This window comes from Capricornis sumatraensis, chromosome 5, assembly GCF_032405125.1.
Source record: "Capricornis sumatraensis isolate serow.1 chromosome 5, serow.2, whole genome shotgun sequence".
NCBI classification, from domain to species: Eukaryota; Metazoa; Chordata; class Mammalia; order Artiodactyla; family Bovidae; genus Capricornis; species Capricornis sumatraensis.
In genome coordinates, this window is record NC_091073.1 from 65732644 (window position 1) to 65752533 (window position 19890).

Here is a 19890-nt window from a genome sequence, read left to right on the forward strand (position 1 = left end):
TGTACAATGTTATGAACCTCCATCCATAGTTCTTTAGGCACTCTGTCCACCACATCTAATCCCTTGAATCTATTTGTCACATCCACTGCATAGTCATAAGGGATTTGATTAGGTCATACCTGAATGGCCTAGTGGGTTTCCCTACTTTCTTCAGTATAAGTCTGAATTTTGCAATAAGGAGCTCATGATCTGAGCCACAGTCAGCTCCTGGTCTTGTTTTTGCTGACTGTGTAGAGCATCTCCATCTTTGGCTGCAAAGAATATAATCAGTCTGATTTCAGTATTTCCCGTTTGGTGATTTCCATGTGTAGAGTCATCTCTTGGGTTGTTGGAAAAGAGTATTTGCTATGACCAGTGTGTTCTCTTGACAAAACTCTGTTAGTCTTTGCCCTGCTTCATTTTGTATTCCCAAGTCCAATAACTTGCCTGTTATTCCAGGTATCTTTTGACTTCCTACTTTTGCATTCCAGTCCCCTGTGGTGAAACTGATACCATTTTTGGTGTTAACTCTATAAGGTGTTGTAGGTCTTTATAGAAGTAGTCAACTTCAGCTTCTTCGGCATTAGTGGTTGGGGCATAGACTTGGATTACTGTGATGTTGAATGGTTTGCCTAGGAAATGAACTGAGATCATGGTGTCATTTTTGAGATTGCACCCAAGTACTGCATTTGTTATTGACTTTGAGGGCTACTCCATTTCTTCTAAGGGATTCTTGCCCACAGTGGTAAATAGTCACCTGAATTAAATTCTCCCATCATCCATTTTAGTTCACTGATTCCTAAGATGCCAGTGTTCAGTCTTGCCATCTCCTGCTTGATCATGTCCAATTAACCTTAATTCATGGACCTAACATTTCATGTTCCTATGCAGTATTATTTATAGTATTGGACATTATTTTCACCACCAGACACAACCACAGCTGAGTATTGTTCCTGCTTTGGCCCAGCCGCTACATTCTTACTGGAGCTATTAGTAATTGCCCTCAGCTCTTCCCTAGTAGCATACTGAACACCTTCCAACCTGAGGTGCTCATCTTCCAGTTTTGTATCTTTTTGCCTTCATACTGTCCATGAAGTTCTCCAGGCAAAAATACTGGAGTGGTTTGCCATTTTCTCCTCCAGTGGACCACATTTTGTCAGAACTCTTCACTATGACTTGTCTGTCTTGGGTGGCCCTGCTTAGCATGGCTTATAGCTTCAATGAGCTGTGAAAGCCCTTTTGCCACAGCAAGGCTGTGATCCATGGAGGAGAAAGGCAAAACTGACCTCTCCTTATACGATATATCGTACATAGTGGGCTTCCCTGGTGGTGCTATTGATAAAGAATCCTCTGCCAATACAGGTTAGACGTAAGAGACACAGGTTCAGTTCCTGGGTCAGAAAGGTCCCCTGAAGGAGGGCATGGCAACCAACTCCAGTATTCTGGCCTGGAAAATCCCATGGACAGAGGAGCCTGGCAGGCTGCAGTCCATGTGATTGCACAGAGTTGGATATGACTGAAGCAACTGACCTTGCATGCACGTCCTATGTAGTAATTATGTTTTTAAAAGACTTGGCAAGAAAAATTTTGATTTTCTTTAATGTTAACCTGTGTTGTATAGTTGCTAAGTCACGTCCATCTCTGCGACCCCATGGACTACAGCCTGCCAGGCTCCTCTGTCCATGGGATTTCCCAGGCAAGAATACTGAAGTGGATTGCCATTTCCTTCTTCAGGGGATCTTCCAGAGGCAGGGATTGAACTCACGCCTCCTGCATTGCAGATGGATTCTTTAGTGCTGAGCCACCAGGGAAGTCCTACCTTAACCTGTAGCCGAAAATTAAGAAAATAAACTAATTAATATTCAGTGATATTACTAAAACATGCTTGAATGTATACTTATCACTTATTTAATTTAAAATGTTTTTGATAAGAGAGTGATGTCCTTCTTTTACTGTGGCTATCATTATTTATAGTGTCAGATTTCAAGATTCTGTTGGCTTTGAAACTGTCTTGGATTTTGCTTTGATATTGATAATACCATTAAAGTATATCCTTTCTATGAAAATCTACATGCTTTGGTAGAATTGAGTATTAAGATTACTTGTATATATTATCTCATATCTGTAATAAACTTTGATCATCTAAATGGTTTGACGCTAAGGATTTTTACAGCTAATTTGGTGTATATACATTCTTATGGAAGTGACCATGTCTGGCCTGACCAAATTTAATAATATGTTATTTTAATATTTAAAATGTGTTTTCCAAAGATTGTTGCAAAATTATGAAAGTTTAAAGACCCTTCAGGATGCTTTTTATATAATAAGCTATTTTCTTCATCTGGCATCTTTGTTATTTCTTTTGTTTTGATTTTATTGACACAGAAAAGCTTCACTGGCCTGAGCAAGAGCTTGCTAAGAAGTCCATTCTAAATGCAGAAGCGTCCTTGATCATTGACAGCAAAAGAAGCATTTCACATTTATCTCCTGGAATACTGAAGGACATTTTCACAACTGGAACCAGTAGTTACAATGTCCTACTACAGAGCAAAGAGGAGAAAAAGCATCATTCACAAAAACAGCCTTCCTCTACCGGCTCCAAAAGATGTAGAAAACCCAGCAAATCTCCTAGCTCTTCACGTAGTAAAGACCTTCGCAAGATGAAAGCCCCAGTGCCTGTGATGAGCAGTAGTACTTGGTACTGCCTAGAAAGGCAGCCTGCTGTGTTTGTCACCAGTTCAGTGTCAAGTCCTGTAAAGTTTACGGATGATATCTCTGTTACAGGAAACACCATAGTACTGCCACCAAAACCCAAAAATGAAAGAAAGGTGAAGCGACACCTTTTCTCCACACTTCCAAAGCCAAAGCCAAAGCCACAGCCTCTGCTGTCGAGAAGTTTTGAAAAAGGAGATGATTTTTCTGGAAAGAAATTTTGTATACTGACTGCTATAAAGCCCACCAACTTGGAGAAAGAAAAACTGAGGTTCTTCAAGTCTGACTACACCTACAATCCTCAGTTTGAGTATGCTAATCCCTCTCTGCCAGGCGTATTGGCCAAGCACAGCAATGCATCTGATCGATTTCTTAAGCAGGTAAAATGCTACTTTGGTCGTGTGATTGCACTTTATGTAGTGAAAACAATTATTTGCCATCTTATACAAAGCCAAAAAAGTTCGAAAATACTCCAATTATTTATAGTTATCTCCCATCTAGGATACATAAATATGTGACAAGAAATCTCTAGGTGAGTGTCAACCCATATTTAAATTACTTCACTCTAATCAAAATTTATAAAGAATCTACTGTGTAAACATTGTGTCAGGAAGCAACTATATTAGGAAAAAGCTTCAGATTCTGACTCTTGACGTTTCATTTGGGATTTACAGACTTGTGGCCCTTTCATAAATCCACATACAAGTGTCTGTGTTTTTTTTTTATTTTGAATGCATTAAATGGAGTATGCATATCTCCGGTTCTCCCTGTTGTATTACATGCACAGCTTGCTTAGGCCCCAAACGGCATTTTAGGGACTGAGGCTTGAAACTTGCCAAAGAACTTTTTAATGCTTTACTGAAAATTTTAACAATCATCAAATAACTATTTCAGTATTCACTTAAAGAAGAAAATAATGGAATTTTAAAAATTACCTTCAGGGTTTGCAAATCATGATGCAGATGACAAAAGCATCTCTTTCCAATTGCTCAATTTAGATATTAGCACATAGTTTTTTGTGTTAAGGTCTTATGAACTTCAAAATCTGCTTAAGTTTTTGAGGAGAAATTGGCTGATATTTACCTTCAGGGCATAGAGCTAAGATCTTAAAAGCAGACTACATTTGGTTAAATTAACTTTGTATAGGGTTTTTATAATGCATTAGGTTCAACTTGGCTTCATCACTGGTTGAAAATCTGTAGGCTCCATGAAGCCGCATGATTCCATTTGTCTTTAGCAGATGCCCTGTTTTAGCATTTTGCTGCAGTGCAAGTTCTTTGGACTTGTGGCCAGCAAATTTTTTTATTGTTTGTTATAGATTATATGAAATCTGACCAGTCTTTTAAAGCTTTTTCTTTCTTTGTTTTAGTTGCTCAGGAAAGTGCATCCCCCCCCCTTTTCAATTGGAGTATAGTTGATTTACAGTATTTTTTCAGGTGTATAGAAAAGTATATCTGTTATACATGAATATACTTTCTTTTAGACTCTTTTCCCATATAGGTTATTATAGAATATTGAGCAGAGATCCCTGTGCTATACAATAGGTCTTTATTAGTTATCTGTTTTATATACAGTAGTGTGTATTACATTCCCTTAAAATTGACAGTAATATAAAAATGCTGTTGTGTTTTTCCCCCTTAATGCTAAAAGAGATGGCTGAGATTTCTTCATCAGTATTTAATTTGGAGTCTTCCTGCAAGCCCTACCAGTTGGTAAAGGGATTTCCCACTATTCGGTTAAAATGAATGCTCTTTCATGTCCTTGGACGGGAGTTAGGAAGCATCAGCAGCTCCAAAGATTGAGAATTGACGGTGCTTGGTTTCTGGCCCTACAATCTTAATTTTAGCCCAATTCCAACATCTTATGGGTCATTTGAGACTTCTAAATAGGACCAGCAATCCTAGCTGGCTGGTATTAAATACTTCAAATGCCACCATTTGGAAGAATGATCACAACAAAAGCCAAATGTACTTCAGACCACTTTAATCTAATAAAGGAGATTCATCAGAACAGGGCTCCCATAAAATATGCTTAAGTTCCTACTTAGCATCTGAATGAATTCTGACATGATACATCCTTCCCCTTCCCAGCTATGAAGTTAAAGCAGCAGCTTCAGGCCTAGTTTCAGGACTTAGAATTGTGCTCTCAGAGGGGTCAGGGTGGCCAAACTAGCCCACTGGTCTCTGGCCTCCACCCTTGAGGCCTTGCCAACCCCTCGCTGGTAGTCTTGTAAGTTTCATGATCTGGATCGTTCCAAGGCAGGCAATCTGTATTGTTGTTGGACAGTGACTGTGGTCCTCTTTAGTGCACAGATTGGCAGAGCAATGGTAAATCCAGGCCAGATAAGTCTACCATAGTGGAACCAAGGTAGTGCCCAGGTTCCATTCATTCCTGATTGGTTGCGCCAAAAATGTCAAGGAGTTCCAGGACTCAGTTTTTTTTCTAGTCTAGGCAGTAGGTTCCTCAGGAGGTACTCGGGCCCTTTAGGTGGTTCAGAGCATCTAGCATGGGCTGCAGGACTTGAAAATAACTCCACGTGGAGCCTGCTGAACGCTGCTTAGCCTCTTGCTGGCAGCCATTGTGAGTCTCAGCTCCTCTCAGCTCCTCAACCCTTGAGAATCAGAAGCTGAGAATGTCTGTTTTCTGAGGTTGTGGACCTTTGCAGGAAAGAGCAAGGGATCTGGGATGAGAAAATGCTGAAAGATGTGCCGGGTCAGGTGTCTCCTCACCAATGAGTCAGAAGTAAAGCCATAGTGTAGCACATTCGAGCAGTGACCTGGCAGCCAGTACATTCTGCCTCCCTTCTTTGTGGCTGACCATCCTGGAAAACCTAGGTATCAAACCCATAATGGCTTCACACCCAGCACATTATTGAACAAGATGGGAAGGGTCTTCAGGGCAATGATAAGAATCCTCGGCAGTATGTCCAGCAGTCAAATGAAAATTACATGTTTATATGATAAAGCCAGTGGGTAGCTTAAGTCACTGATTTCCCACTCTAACTGGAATCATATCTCATTGTAGATCATGGCTAGTATCCTGTTAGCTGGAAGCCCTGATTGGTCGAGTGATAGTTAATAACATAGGCAAAATAAGTTAACTTTTGTTTGGCTTATAAATTAAAGTTTGAATTATGTTCTTGTTAGTAAAGCTGGAGCAGTGGGGATCATAAGTGATTAGAAAATGGGGGGAGAAGGAAGGCTTTGAGGTGTTGGGTAAAGACCCTGGTTTGAGGCTACCCCGCTGGCTGTCAAGGAAGAAATGGTAAAGATATGTAAGAGGAGTTAAGAGAATAGGCCTGAGACTACCATCGTTAGAAAGCCTTTGTTGCAAGATTAATTGGAGCCTAGTGTCTGGGAACTTGTCTGTTGAACAGTTTCCTATACTGAAATAAACTTTCCCTAAGTGGTAAGAGGAGCTTGCCATGCCTCATTGTACAAACAGTATGTTATTGAATACCTCTTTTCCTTTTGGGAGCCTGGAATTTTAGATTTTCTAGGCATAGGGGTGCTTATGTGACTAGCCTATGATAAAAAAAATCTTGGGAATTGAATGTGTAATCAGTTTCATTAGTAGACCAGTCTTTACATGTTCTTTACAACTCAATTGCTGGAGAAGTTAATTGCATCCTGTGACTTCATTGTGAAAGGATTCTTTTGAGGCTACTTCTGGTTTCCTGCAGACTTTACAGGATGTAAGAAATGGGCTTAGGTTTTTTTTTAGGGCATTTACATTCAGATTTTAGAAAAAAGAATACAAAACTCAATACTAAAAAAAAAATAAAGCTCAGTATTGCTCAAGTAAAATATCTCTGTGGGCTATAGTCGTTGTCAGTTTGAGACTCCTGGTGAGTTATAAGGTCTGGCTTCTTACAGCTTTGTAAAGGACCATTGTATGGCACAGTTTCAGGGGTTGCTATTTACAAACTGAGCTTGGGCCCACCTGTGAAAGAGTGATTATTAGTTGCTGATTTTTTGTGAAGCTTTAAGATGAGTGTTTACCTTCTACTGTTTCGGCACCCATCCCCATCTTCCAGCTACAGCTGCAGTCTCAACTCCATAATAAATCGTCATTTAGTGCCTTGGAAAGAGTAGCAAGGTTAAACCTGGGTGCCTAGACTGTAAACTGAGTAAATTGAAAGAAGCAAGTACAGAGTGCCCCCAAAGGCTGTCATAGCATTGTAGATGACTGACTTCTCTCCCCATGCCCCTTTGACTCTGCCAGGGAAAAAGCAGAAACATTTACAGCTCCCACATGCATGTGTGCTAAGTTGCTTCAGTTGTGTCTGAGTCTTCGTGGCCCTAAGGACTGTAGTCTGCCACGCTCCTCTGTCCATGGGATTCTGCAGCTCCCACAATATATACCTTTTCTCTGTTGACCACTGTCCTCATTGCATTTTTTCTGTTTCTTTTCTATTTCATGTGAAGTATACACAACTGAGAATTGACAAGAGGGTTAAAATAAAATTTAAGTTATTTTCAACTGAAACAAAATAATTGAACTTTCAAAATGCCTTCAGTGAAGTAGTATATCCATTGTTTTTCTAAGGCATTACATTTTTCAAAATAATTGTTATTTGCAAATACAATCAGTTTTTGATTATCCATATTAATGGAGGGAAACATTGGTATGGATTGGATAAAATGGCAAGATTATTCCCTGCTCCCTCCTTCTCGAATAGTTCTCATCAAGGCAGTCATCTTAGCTTTCCTGCTGTGATGATGCTTCACTAGCCATAGTAAGTGGAAAACACAGCAACAGAAAAAGCCACAAACAGTTGTTATTTGCAAATACAATCGGTTTTTGATTATCCATATTAATGGAAGTGGAGGTTGTAGAAGGAAGTGATGTTTAACATCCACCATCTAAGCGAAAATAATCCACTGAAGTGATTTATAAAGAAGAAAACTCTTTGAAACCTTCGATTTGGTTCCAGGCATCTTATCTTGTAACCACTGGAGGAGAAGATGCAGTTAGGAAAGATGGGGTGTGGGGTTAGGTATTGAAGAATGTTAGTATGAATGACGGAGAAGGCAGTGGCACCCTACTCCAGTACTCTTGGCTGGAAAATCCCATGGACAGAGGAGCCTGGTGGGCTGCGGTCCATGGGGTCACGAAGAGTTGGACACAACTGAGTGACTTCCCTTTCACTTTTCACTTTCATGCAGTGGAGAAGGAAATGGCAACCCACTCCAATGTTCTTGCCTGGAGAATCCCAGGGACAGGGGAGCCTGGTGGGCTGCTGTCTATGGGGTCACACAGAGTCGGACACGACTGAAGCGACTTAGCAGCAGCAGCAGTATGAATGAAGAACAGGTGGTAAGGGCTTGTAATTACTAGAAGAAATGTGTAGATATATTTGTAAAAAAATGACGTAAAAAAACATACGGTAAAATGTCTTTTTCATCTTTCCATCTTAGCATATCAGAGCACTCCATAAATGTTAATCTTTTCAGTATTTTGAAACATAACCCTCTTAGCCAATAGTGAAATGGATCTTATAGCTATTTATAAGAATCACTGTCTTAAGAGGTTTATTAGACATATAAATTAAGAAATTGAAGAATTGCCTTCTTTAAAAAAGTATTCTTTGACTTATGATTGATTTTTAGGACTCTTGCTCTTCCTAGAGGAGAGGTAGACCCGATCTCTGAAGTTTTTCTTGTACACTGTGGTGCAGAATGTTTCTGTTTTTAATTTTTGCACCCATACTATATACTCATGTAAACACTGCAGTCTCTGCTTCATTTTCCTCATATATAGAGGGGAATGGACTCAGTGATCCTTGAGAGCCCTTTCTAGGAGCACACACCTAAGTTCCAGCCCATAAAATTCTATGGCTGATCACTTAAAGATTCCATTTCAGGTCCTTATGTATTCAGTTGTGTCGTGCATTTTGTTAAAATGTCTAAATCTTTCCACATCATATGTTAATCACAGAAAAGCTCAGTTTCTGCCTGGTGTGTTAACTGAAGATTCTTTTACTTCCGATATCAGTGCTTTATTAACTCAACCCATAATTGGCAAATATTTTGGTTTGCTAAAATTAACTTTACAAGTAAGTGAGATTTGTTTCTCTAAGTGCAAAACCTAGTGGAAAAAAACCACTTCAATGCAGTTCTTCTTTCTACAATGTGTGTTCAACTTGACAATTCTAAAGAATGCTTTTTAAACTAAGGTTACTGAGAACGTAGCCTAACAGCAGAAATGGGAAGAGAATAACCAAGGAAATCAGGGTGTGAGCAAATCTATATTTTATATTAAATTCATGTGAATTTCTCATTAAACCTCACAACGTATCTTTAGGAAAATGTAAATTCCTTACTGACTCTCTGGCAACCATGTTTACATGAGTATGTAGTATGGGGGCAAAAATTTTTAATGTGAGAACCTGAAACTTAGTAGGAAGGTATTATACTTAACATTATTGGATTGTAAAATTAGCTCTTGTCACCAGAAGTCCAGCAGCATCTTGAGGGGAAAGCACAGACAGGGCACCTTCTGGAAAGGAGAGTAATCATCAGGAAAGGAACTGTATACCTCAGAGCAGACAGGGGTTCCAACAGCTTGGAGACTGAGTACAAAGTCATAGTGTTACCAAGTGCAGGCATATTGGTAGTAACAAAACATTAAGAGTGACGCAAACTTGTCATTCTTATAAAAAGCTATGTCCACGAGTGAAACAGTACCAGTTGAGAAAGCAAGCTGCAAAAAACAATTGATTTTTTAAAGGTATTTGATGTCTCTCAAAAAGACCACTTCCATCATAACCATATTATTTAAGAGTTAGGATATTACTTGGTATTAATATGGTCTACATCTGCCTAACTGAAAAAAAAAAGCTGTTCTGCTTATGTAATTAGAGTATCCTAAATATAGTTCTTGAAGTAAATGAAAGTTAATGGTCCATGCTATCAATGGTAGCTTGATAGAGTTATCATAAAATCTCAGAGGTATTTAGAGAAAAGAATTCCAACTTTTTTCCTCCATTGAAATAATGTAATGCTTAACATTCTGTGGAATACTATTGTGTTTTCATTTATAGAGTTCAGATATTCAAAGTAAGTATCTAGATGGACCAACTCATTATGAAGTGAAGTGAAAGTTGCTCAGTTGTGTCCGACTCTTTGCGACCCACCCCATGGACTATACAGTCCATGGAATTCTCTAGGCCAGAATACTGGAGTGGATAGCCTTTCCCTTCTCCAGGGGATCTTCCCAACTCAGAGATCAAACCCAGGTCTTCTGCATTGCAGGCAGATTCTTTACCAGCTGAGCCACAAGGGAAGCCCAGGAATACTGGGGTGGGTAGCCTATCCATTCTGCAGTGGACTTCCCAACCCAGGAATTGAACTGGGGTCTCCTGCATTGCAGGCAGATGCTTTACCAACTGAGCTATCAGGGAAGCCCAGCTTCATTATGCTAGGAAATAAATTCTGATTTTTTTTTCTTCCTGGTTAGCAGACTTTATACAGCTAGAGTCACATGTGTAGGATCTGAGCAAGGATCATAAATGATTGCAGGGAGTTGTCTGGGCACTGTAGGCAACTGGAAACCAGATAGCAGCTGGGGTCTAGTGTATCATATTCTCAGAAATTGTAAGAGAAGATAGATAACTTGAATTTTATACAAAGTCTTCCAATTTGTAAATGTTGACAACTAATTTAAAGAAAAAAACAGTTGTTCAAACCAATGAAAACCTGTTTGTAGGCCACAGTCATCCCTTGGGTTGCCTGTTTGCCACCTCTGATTGACCAGATCTATTACACATAAGCTCTGTTTTGAGGCCAGTGATAGCATAGCATAAAGATTTTTAAATGTGGTCCTCAGAAAATGTCTTGCTTTTGGAATTTATAGTGAAAATGGAATAGGTAGTTTATTGTTAGATAAAATGCATGCATAATACATAAAATGACATTGTGTTCTAAAACAAGACAAGTGTTCATTTTCCTTTTTTGGTAGAAATAACACCATTGGAAATCAAATACCTTCACTGATAATATGTCTTGATATAAAATTTCTTTGAGGCCATGTTTTAATTGTATTAGTATTAAGTTATTTTGTGTTGTTAGACCTCAAGTTGTCCAGACTATAAAGGGGGAGGGAAAAGCAAGCCTTCTTTATACTTCTCCTTAGGTGACACAGTTTTTTGTTGAGCAAATCACAAGCCTTCTTCCAGATTCATTAAAGTTAAAAGATTGTTTTGAGTTTAGTACCTCTCATAGTAGTTTTGTGTATTAGATTGGAGACGTAAGGTCATTTCTTAACCTAGTATCAAGGAAGATTTTCTTACAGAGATGGAAACACCCCAATCAGATTGTGTGTCCTTAGAAGAAGGTATGACCTTGATGACTCATTGAAACAACACTTCATTGATGTGCCTTTGAAAACTTGCCTAACCTGCAATCTCAGGTTCTTATCTTAAATTCTTTTCTCCAAAACAGCTTGAATATCTACTTCTTCCTTGTAGGTAGTGAAAGAAGAGTTTGCAGTACTAATTTGTACTGTTTACAAATATCTTCTCTTGGAGAGTGAGAGGGTAAATGCTACCCACTTAACATTGTATACATCCAAACTTCCCCTAACCCTGAAGACAGAAGGGGCAGAAGGGGATTGAGGGGAAGGCTGTAGGTGACGGTTTCCTTTGTCCTCTGTGTTCTTTCACTTGTTCCTTCATTTAAGGCAGACTCAGTGTCTCGGATCTATTTCCTGGGTTCTGCATATGTAGAATATAATTTATCCAAATATTTTTCTTTTTATTATAATCTGGTCACAGTTTAACAATCTATCTTACAGAAAACTGAATTATTGGCAAATGCAGGTTCTCCTGCTCTCCACGCTACTGTCAGTGTCTAAGGTACAAATCTGATTGTGTCACTTTCCTTCCTGCAAAACTTCAGAGCTGCTCATAATTCAGGATAAAGTCCAGAATTTTTACCATGGCCTGCAGGTCTTTCATGGTTCCTGATCTCACTCAGGCTTAGGTTTCCAAAGTCAGCTCTGGACTCCCACAGCATCTCATGCAGATTATCTGTCACGAAATATATCACTCTGTTATCATCCTTAAGTTTCTTTTTTTGCCTTTACCACAAGACTAACCTCTTTTATAAAAGTGTATTTTATTTATTTCAACTGTTCCCAGAATCTCACAGAGATTGAAAATCTCAAAATCAAAATCTCATTTAGATTGAAAAGCTCATTTAGATTTCCAATCTCATTTAGTTCCTGGCACTAAATAAATGAGTTTCCTGGTGCCTGTCTAGCCTGAAAACTCTGTATTTCACTCTCTTTGCTTTGTGTATGCTTTTGACAATATTATCCCCCTCTACCTGGAATATCATCTGTTTCCTCTAGGGCCCCACTATAGTTTACCTTTCTGTGTTTTCACAAAATTTTATTCATATATCCAACAGAATATTATTAAACTATGTAAATTTCAGTGTAATCTCTGTCAGTCTAATGGTCAGGCTTGGAATTAGATTCTAAAAGATTCTAAAATATAAACATAAAAGCAGGGATTGGCAGAAAGAAAGTAACCATAAAGATGAATGAATGAAAGATGTTATTAATGGTATGCTAGAAATTCAATTAACTACTCTACAAACAGTAGATCCAAATTTGTGACTCAGGGTCAAGTTCATTGGGCACGTATGTTTCTTTGGGGGGACAGCACAGTGTTTCTAAAAACACTGGTATATAAGGATGCTCTTCTGTTTCCTCTGTGGTTTAGTCTCTAAGCCATGTCCTATTCTTTTGGGACCTCATTGATTGTAGCCTGCCAGGCCCCTCTGTCCGTGGAATTTCCCAGGCAAGAATACTGGGTTGGGTTGCCATTTCCTCCTCCAGAAAATCTTCTAGACCCAGGGATCAAACCACGTCAGCAGACAGGTTCCTGACCACTTAGCCACCGGGGAAGCCCACAGTCATTTGGGAAACAGATGACAAACAAGTTCTCTTTCTCTTTCTCTCCCTCCCCTCTTTTAGTCTCTGTGTCTATCTCTAATTTCATCCTCACACCAACCCTATTAGGTAAGTAGGGCAAAGATTTTCATCTCCATTTTGCTGTTGAAGAAACTAAACCTGAAAGGTGAAATGACAGAGCTAAGATCACGCAGTCAGTAAAAGGTAGGGCACCAACATAAAACCAGGTCTTTTGACTTCTAGACTTTCCACAGTGTCAGCAAGGCTTGTATTAGTGTCCCTGTTGTATATAGCTTTTCATTGAGTGATAGCTGCATTTGAAAAGGGAAATAGGCTTTTAGCACAAGACTGTTGAAGTGGCTTTTGACTGATGATGAGATTTCCAAATTGCTAAACAGCAACAGAATCAGCAAGTAAACCAAAAGTGGATCATTCAACAGTGTTGAGATTTTTCAGAAAGTTGGCTATATCATACGAGATAGTGCTGTAAGTTTTCTACAGAGATTTTTCATTTTCTGAATTAGTGGTTTAAATATTATACTGTGCTGTTTGATTACTATTTGTTTTTTAAATGATGGCTTTATGACTATAATTCACATGCCATGTAGTTAATCCATCTAAAGTGTACAGTTAAGTGATTGTCAATATGCTTAGGATTATGTAGTCATTATCACTATCAAATTTGAGAACATTTTATCACCTGAAAAAGGAAACCCTATACTCATTAGAAGTGACTCACCATTTCTCGCCAACACTCCCACCCCCACCCAGCCTTAGACAACCATCAGTCTATTTTTCTTTTTGTGGATTTAACTGTTCCAGACATTTCAGATAAATGGAGTCACACAGTACATGGTTCATCGTGACTGACTTCATTTACTTAGCGTGTCTAGCCTGTTTTCAAGATTAGTCCATATCATAGCATGTTTCAGTACTTTTTATTATTGGATAATAGATATCACATTGTATTAGTCCATTCATCAGTTGATAATTAGATTGTTTCCACCTTTTGGCTATTATGAACAACGCTGCGATGAACATTTGTGTCCAGATTTTTGTGTGAACATGATCTTGGTCATCCTGGGTATATACCTAGTATTAATAGTAGATTATATGGTAGTTGGTCATATGGTAGGAGATCAGAGATCATATATAATGGGTCATATGGGAACTCTGTCTAACCTTTTAAGGAAAACTTTTCCAAAATACTGCATCATTTAACATTCCCACCAACAGTGTATGAGTTTCAGTTTCTCCACATCGTTGTCAACTCTTTTTTTCTTTTTTGGTCAACTCGTTTTTGTTTTTATAGCTATTCTAGTGGGTATGAAGTAATATATCATTGTAGTTTTAATTTGTATTTCTCTGATGACTAATGGTGTTGAGCATCTTTTCATGAGCTTATTGATCATTTGTATATCTTCTTTGGAGAACTGTGTTTGGATCTTTTGCCCACTTTTTAAATTGGATTTTTTGTATTTTTATTATTGAGTTATAGGAATTCTTAATATATTTTAGATATGTCATTTTCAGATGCGAAATTTGTAAACTTTTCTCCCACTCTGTGAGTTGTCTTTCTGCTTTGCTGGTGGTGACCTTTGAAGCATGAAAGCTTTCAATTTGGATGAAGTCCAGCTTACCTGTTTCGTTAGCTGATGTTTTGGTGTCGTGTCTAAGAAGCCACTGCCTGATACAAGGTCATGAAATGTGTGCCTATGCTTTCTTCTAAGAGTTTTGTGTGTAGCCCTAACATTTATGTCTTTGATACATTTTGAGTTAATTTTTGTATGTGATATGTGGTAGGGGTCCGATTTTATTCTTTTATTTATATCCAGTTATCCCAGCACCATTTCTTGAAACTCCTGGTCCTCCTCTCTCGCCCTTCTTCCCCGTTGGCAAGCCCAAGTCTGTTTTCTCTGGGTCTGTTTCTCTTTTATAGATAGGTTCATTTGTTCTACATTTTAGATTCCACATATAAGTGATATCATATGTAATATGGGGCTTTCCACATGGCTCAGTGCTAAAGAACCTGCGAGTGCCTGCAATGCAGGAGACGTGGGTTCAGTCTCTGGGTCAGGAAGATCCCCTGGAGAAGGAAATGGCAACCCACTCCAGTATTCTTGCCTGAGAAATCCCATGGACAGAGAAGCCTGGCAGGCTAGTCCATGGGGCCACAGAGAGTCGGACACGACTTAGTGACTAAACCACTACCACCATATGCTATTTGTCTCTCTCTTTCTGATTTCACTTAGTATGGTAATCTAGTTGTTTCCGTGTTGCTACAAATGACATTAGTGTTCATTTTTATGCCCCAGTAGTATTCCATTGTGTATATGTAACACACCATCTTTATCCATTCATCTGTTGATGGACATTTAAGTTGTTTCCATATTTTGGCTATTGTGAACCATGCTGCTATGAACATAGGGGTGCGTGTATCTTTTTGTATTATAGTTTTGTCCAGTTATATTCCCAGGAGTGGGATTGCTGGATCATGTGGTAATTCTCTTTTTAGTTTTCTGAGGAACCTCCATACTTCTTTCCTTGGACTGAACCAACTTACATTCCCACCAACAGCATAGGAGGGTTCCCTTTTCTTCACACCCTCTCCAACATTTGTTATTTGTAGACTTTTAAATGATGACCGTTCTGACCAGTGTGAGGTGGTACCTCATTGTAGTTCTGATTTGCTTTTCTCTAATAATTAGTGGTGTTGAGCATCTTTTTATGTGCCTGCTGGCCATCTGTATGTCTTCTTTGGGGAAATGTCCATTAAGGTCATCTGCCCATTTTTCGACTGGGTTTTTTATTGTTGAGTTGTATGGGATATTATTGATACATCGTAAGATTACAACCTCGTCCGTTGCATCATTTGCAAATTTTTCTTCCATAAGTTATCTTTTCATTTTTTAAAAATGGTTTTCTTTACTGTGCAAAAGCTTGTAAGTTTGATTATGTCCCATTTGTTTATTTTTGCTTTTGTTTCAATTTCCTTGGGAGACTAACCTAAGAAAATATTGGTACGATTTATGTCAGAGAATGTTTTGCCTAGTTTTTGTGTGGAGTCCTTAGGGTTTTCTATTTATGGTATCATATCATCTGCATATAGTGACAATTTTATCTTACCCTTCCCAATTTGGATACCTTTTCCTTCGTTTTCTTGTCCGATTGCTGCTAGGACCTCCAATACTGTGTTGAAGAGAAGTGGTGAGAGTGGGAATCCTTAACTTGTTCCAGATTTTAGTGGGAAGGCTTCTAACTTTTCACTGTTGAGTATTATATTATCTGTGGGTTTGTCATAAATGACTTTTATTATGTTGAGATATGTTCCCGCTGTTCCTGCTTTGGTAAGAGTTTTTATCATGAATGGATGTTGAATTTTAAGTGCTTTTTCTACATCTATTGAGATACATGTGGTTTTTTACTTTCGTTAATGTGGTGTAATGTGGTTCATTTTGTGTATGCTGAACCGTCCTTGTGAATTGGGGATGAATCCCACTTGGTCATGGTGTGTGATCTTTCTTTAATGTGTTGTTGGGATTTGGTTTGCTAATATTTTGTTGAGAAGTTTTGCATCTATATTCATTGAAGATACTGGCTTGTAATTTTCTTTTTTGGTGGTGTCTTTGTCTGGTCTCAGTTCAGGGTGATGGTGGCCTCATAGAATGTCTTTGGGAATGTTCCTCCACTTCAGTCTTTCAGAAGAGTTTGAGAAGAGCTGGTATTAGTTCTTCTTTGTATGATTGGTGGACTTCACCTGTGAAGTCATCTGGTCCTGGACTTTGATTTGTAGGAAGCTTTTTTTTTATGATTACAGATTCCATTTCACTTCTAGTGATCCATCTCTTCAAATTATTTTTCTTGATTCAGTTTTGGCAGGCTGTATGTTTCTAGAAAGTTGTCCATTTCTTCTAGGTTGTCAAATTTGTTGCCATGTAATTGTTCATAGTATTCTTTTATGGTTTTTTGTATTTCTGTAGTATCACTCAAGATTTCTCCTTTTTCATTTCTTATTTTGTTTGGGTACTCTCTCATTTCTTCTGGCTAGAGGTTAATTTTGTTTACCCTTTTAAAGAAACAGCTCTTGTTTTTGTTGATTTTTTTTTTCTATTGTTTTTAGTATCTATTTTATTTCCTCCCTAATCTTTATTTTTTGATTCTATGTATTTTGTCTGTGCTGGGTCTTCATTGCCACTCAGGCTTTTCTCTGGCTGTGGCAGGTGGGGCCTGCACTGTGCGTGGGCTTCTCGTTGTGGTGGCTGCTTTTGTTGCGGAGCACAGGCTCTGCAGAGTGTGGGCTCAGGAGTTGAGCATGTGGGCTCAGGAGTTGCAGTTCCCAGGCTCTGGAGCACAGGTTCAATAGTTGTGATGCACGGGCTTAGCTCCAAGGCATGTGGGACCTTCTCAGACTAGGAATTGAACTCGGATCTCCTGCATTGGCAGGAAGACTCTTCACCACTCAGCCACTAGGGAGTGTGAAGAAAGTGAAAGTGTCCGTTGCTCAGTCATGTCAAGTTGCCTTGGTTTTCCAGTGCAAAGGCTATCTGAATGATAATGATTTTCTAGGAAGGAGGGGTTATCATTCTTATCATTGTTATTAAAAGCTCATTATCCCCTCCCTTTAGAATTTTGAAAGAAAGTGTTAGTTACTCAGTCATGTCCGACTCTTTGTGACCTCATGGACTGTAGTCCACCAGGCTCCTCTGTCCATGAGATTCTCCAGGCAAGGATATTGGAGTGAGTTGCCATTCCTTTCTCCGGGGATCTTCCTGACCCAGGGGACGAACCTGGGTATCCTGCATCGTAGGCAGATTGTTTACTGTCTGAGCCACCAGGGAAGCCCTCCCTAATCTTTATTCTTTCCTTCCTTCTGCTGACTTTAGGTTTTGTATGTTGGTCATTTTCTTTTACATGCCAGGTTAGGTTGTTTCCTTGAAATTTTTTCTTGTTTTTTGATTAAGGTCTGTTGTGCTTTTAAATTTTGTAAAAGTTGTTTTGGTAGTGGTCCACTTCAGGGGGGCTTCTTGGATAGATTCTGTTGGAGGAAGTTGGTCAGTAGCTGTGCAGTGGAGGCACCTTCTATAAAAGGCCTGCCGTAGCATTATAGTCAAGGGAGAAGGACCACAGCTGAACCAGTTATACAGGAATTGTTCACTCCCTCTTCCATATATTGACTATATTCAGTACACAAACAAAAAGCCCAGTCACTCAGTCCTGTCCGACTCTCTGTGACCCCATGGACGGTAGCCCACCAGGCTCCTCTGTCCAGGGCATTTTCCAGGCAAGAATACTGGAGTGGGCTACCATTTCCTACTTCAAGGGGATCTTCCCGACCCAGGGATCAAACCCAAGTCTCCAGTGTCACCTACATTTGCAGACAGATTCTGTACCCGCTGAGCCACAGAATATATTAAAAGTACTGCATATTCAATATGCTGAAGGGAAATGGGGGAGAGATTCAGTTCAGTTCAGTCGTCTCTGACTCTTTGCGACCCCATGAATTGCAGCACGCCAGGCCTCCCTGTCCATCACCAACTCCCGGAGTTCACTAAAACTCACGTCCATCGAGTCAGTGATGCCATCCAGCCATCTCATCCTCTGTTGCCCCTTCTCCTCCTGCCCCCAAACCCTCCCAGCATCAGAGTCTTTTCCAATGAGTCAACTCTTCGCATGAGGTGGCGAAAGTACTGGAGCTTCAGCTTCAGCATCATTCCTTCCAAAGAATACCCAGGGCTGATCTCCTTTAGAATGGACTGGTTGGACCTCCTTGCAGTCCAAGAGACTCTCAAGAGTCTTCTCCAACACCACAGTTCAAAAGCATCAGTTCTTCAGCGCTCAGCTTTCTTCACAATCCAACTCTCACATCCATACATGACCACTGGAAAAACCATAGCCTTGACTAGATGGACCTTTGTTGGCAAAGTAATGTCTCTGCTTTTGAATATGCTATCTAGGTTGGTCATAACTTTCCTTCCAAGGAGTAAGCATCTTTTAATTTCATGGCTGTAGTCATCATTTGCAGTGATTTTGGAGCCCCAAAAAATTAAGTCTGACACTGTTTCCACTGTTTCCCCATCTATTTGCCATGAAGTGATGGGACTAGATGCCATGATCTTAGTTTTCTGAATGTTGAGCTTGAAGCCAACTTTTTCACTCTCCTCTTTCACTTTCATCAAGAGGCTTTTAGTTCCTCTTCACTTTCTGCTATAACGGTGGTGTCATCTGCATATCTGAGGTTATTAATATTTTTCCTGGCAATCTTGATTCCAGCTTGTGCTTCTTATTAGGAGGACCCAAATCACTGATTATGCCTTCCTTTCCTAGTGAAAGTTCTTTAGGCCCCAGACCAGGCCCTGCCTAGGGGAGGTGAAAAATCTTTAATTAGATGTGTGATTTATGTTTTAAATTGGTTAAATTAACTTGAACTTTTTTCCTTTTTAATACTTGAATGTCATTGGAAGTTAAAGAAATGGTGGTGATATATTTGAAGATAGGAAAGGGATATTCTGAATGACAAATTGAAACTGGTGATTGGGGGATTCCCTGATGCTTGTTTGAGTCTCCCATCAAATAATATTGGGAGATGTAGTTTTCTGATTAACCTAAATGGTATCAATGGAGAAGAGAGATTTGACATGAAATTTATTGCCTCTTAAAAGTATGAACCATGTGAAGGTGTGTGAAAGTTTGATTCTCAAAGTGGTATAGATATTGATTTTCTGAGCTCGAGGGGGAAAGGATGAACTTTTTTTTTTCCTGTTTTAAAAAATAAAAACTTGTGGCAAGGTGTGGATCAAAGGGTACCAAAATTCAGTTATAAACTTGTAATAAGTCCTAGGTATCTAAAATACAGCATAATGATTATAGGTAATAATAATATATTTTATACTTGAAATTTGCTAAGATCTTAGATGTTCCCACTGCATATGTGAGGTGATGGATTTGTAAATCAATTTGATTGTAGTATTCATTCCACAGTGTGTGTGTGTGTATATATATAATCATCACATTATATACCTTAAACACATCATTATGCAATTTTTGTCAACCATACCTCAGGGAAACTAGAAAAAATGATTTTTTCCTTTGCATATTGTAAACAATTTAAACAAGTCCTGTAAAGTGCAAACAAACATCAGTGTAGCACATTACCCTTTCCCAAAGATGAACATCATATCATGTAGCATTTGGGTGTATCCTTCCAGGCTTCTTTGTGCCTTTTAAAATTGCTTATTGCCTTTTGTTTTTTCCAAAGTTGAAATCATACTTGTAAAATCT

General features: G+C 39.0%; 1 protein-coding gene across 1 annotated transcript in view; it reads left to right on the plus strand.

Annotated features, from left to right (window-relative positions):
• The first annotated feature begins 2624 nt into the window (after window positions 1-2624).
• MATCAP2 (microtubule associated tyrosine carboxypeptidase 2) overlaps window positions 2625-19890 on the plus strand; it is a 40725-nt gene continuing 23459 nt past the window's right edge. Inside the window, exon 1 of the mRNA XM_068973163.1 lies at window positions 2625-3071. Coding sequence (XP_068829264.1) covers window positions 2640-3071 — 432 coding nt within the window. The 5' untranslated portion in view covers window positions 2625-2639. The remainder of the gene's footprint in view (window positions 3072-19890) is intronic.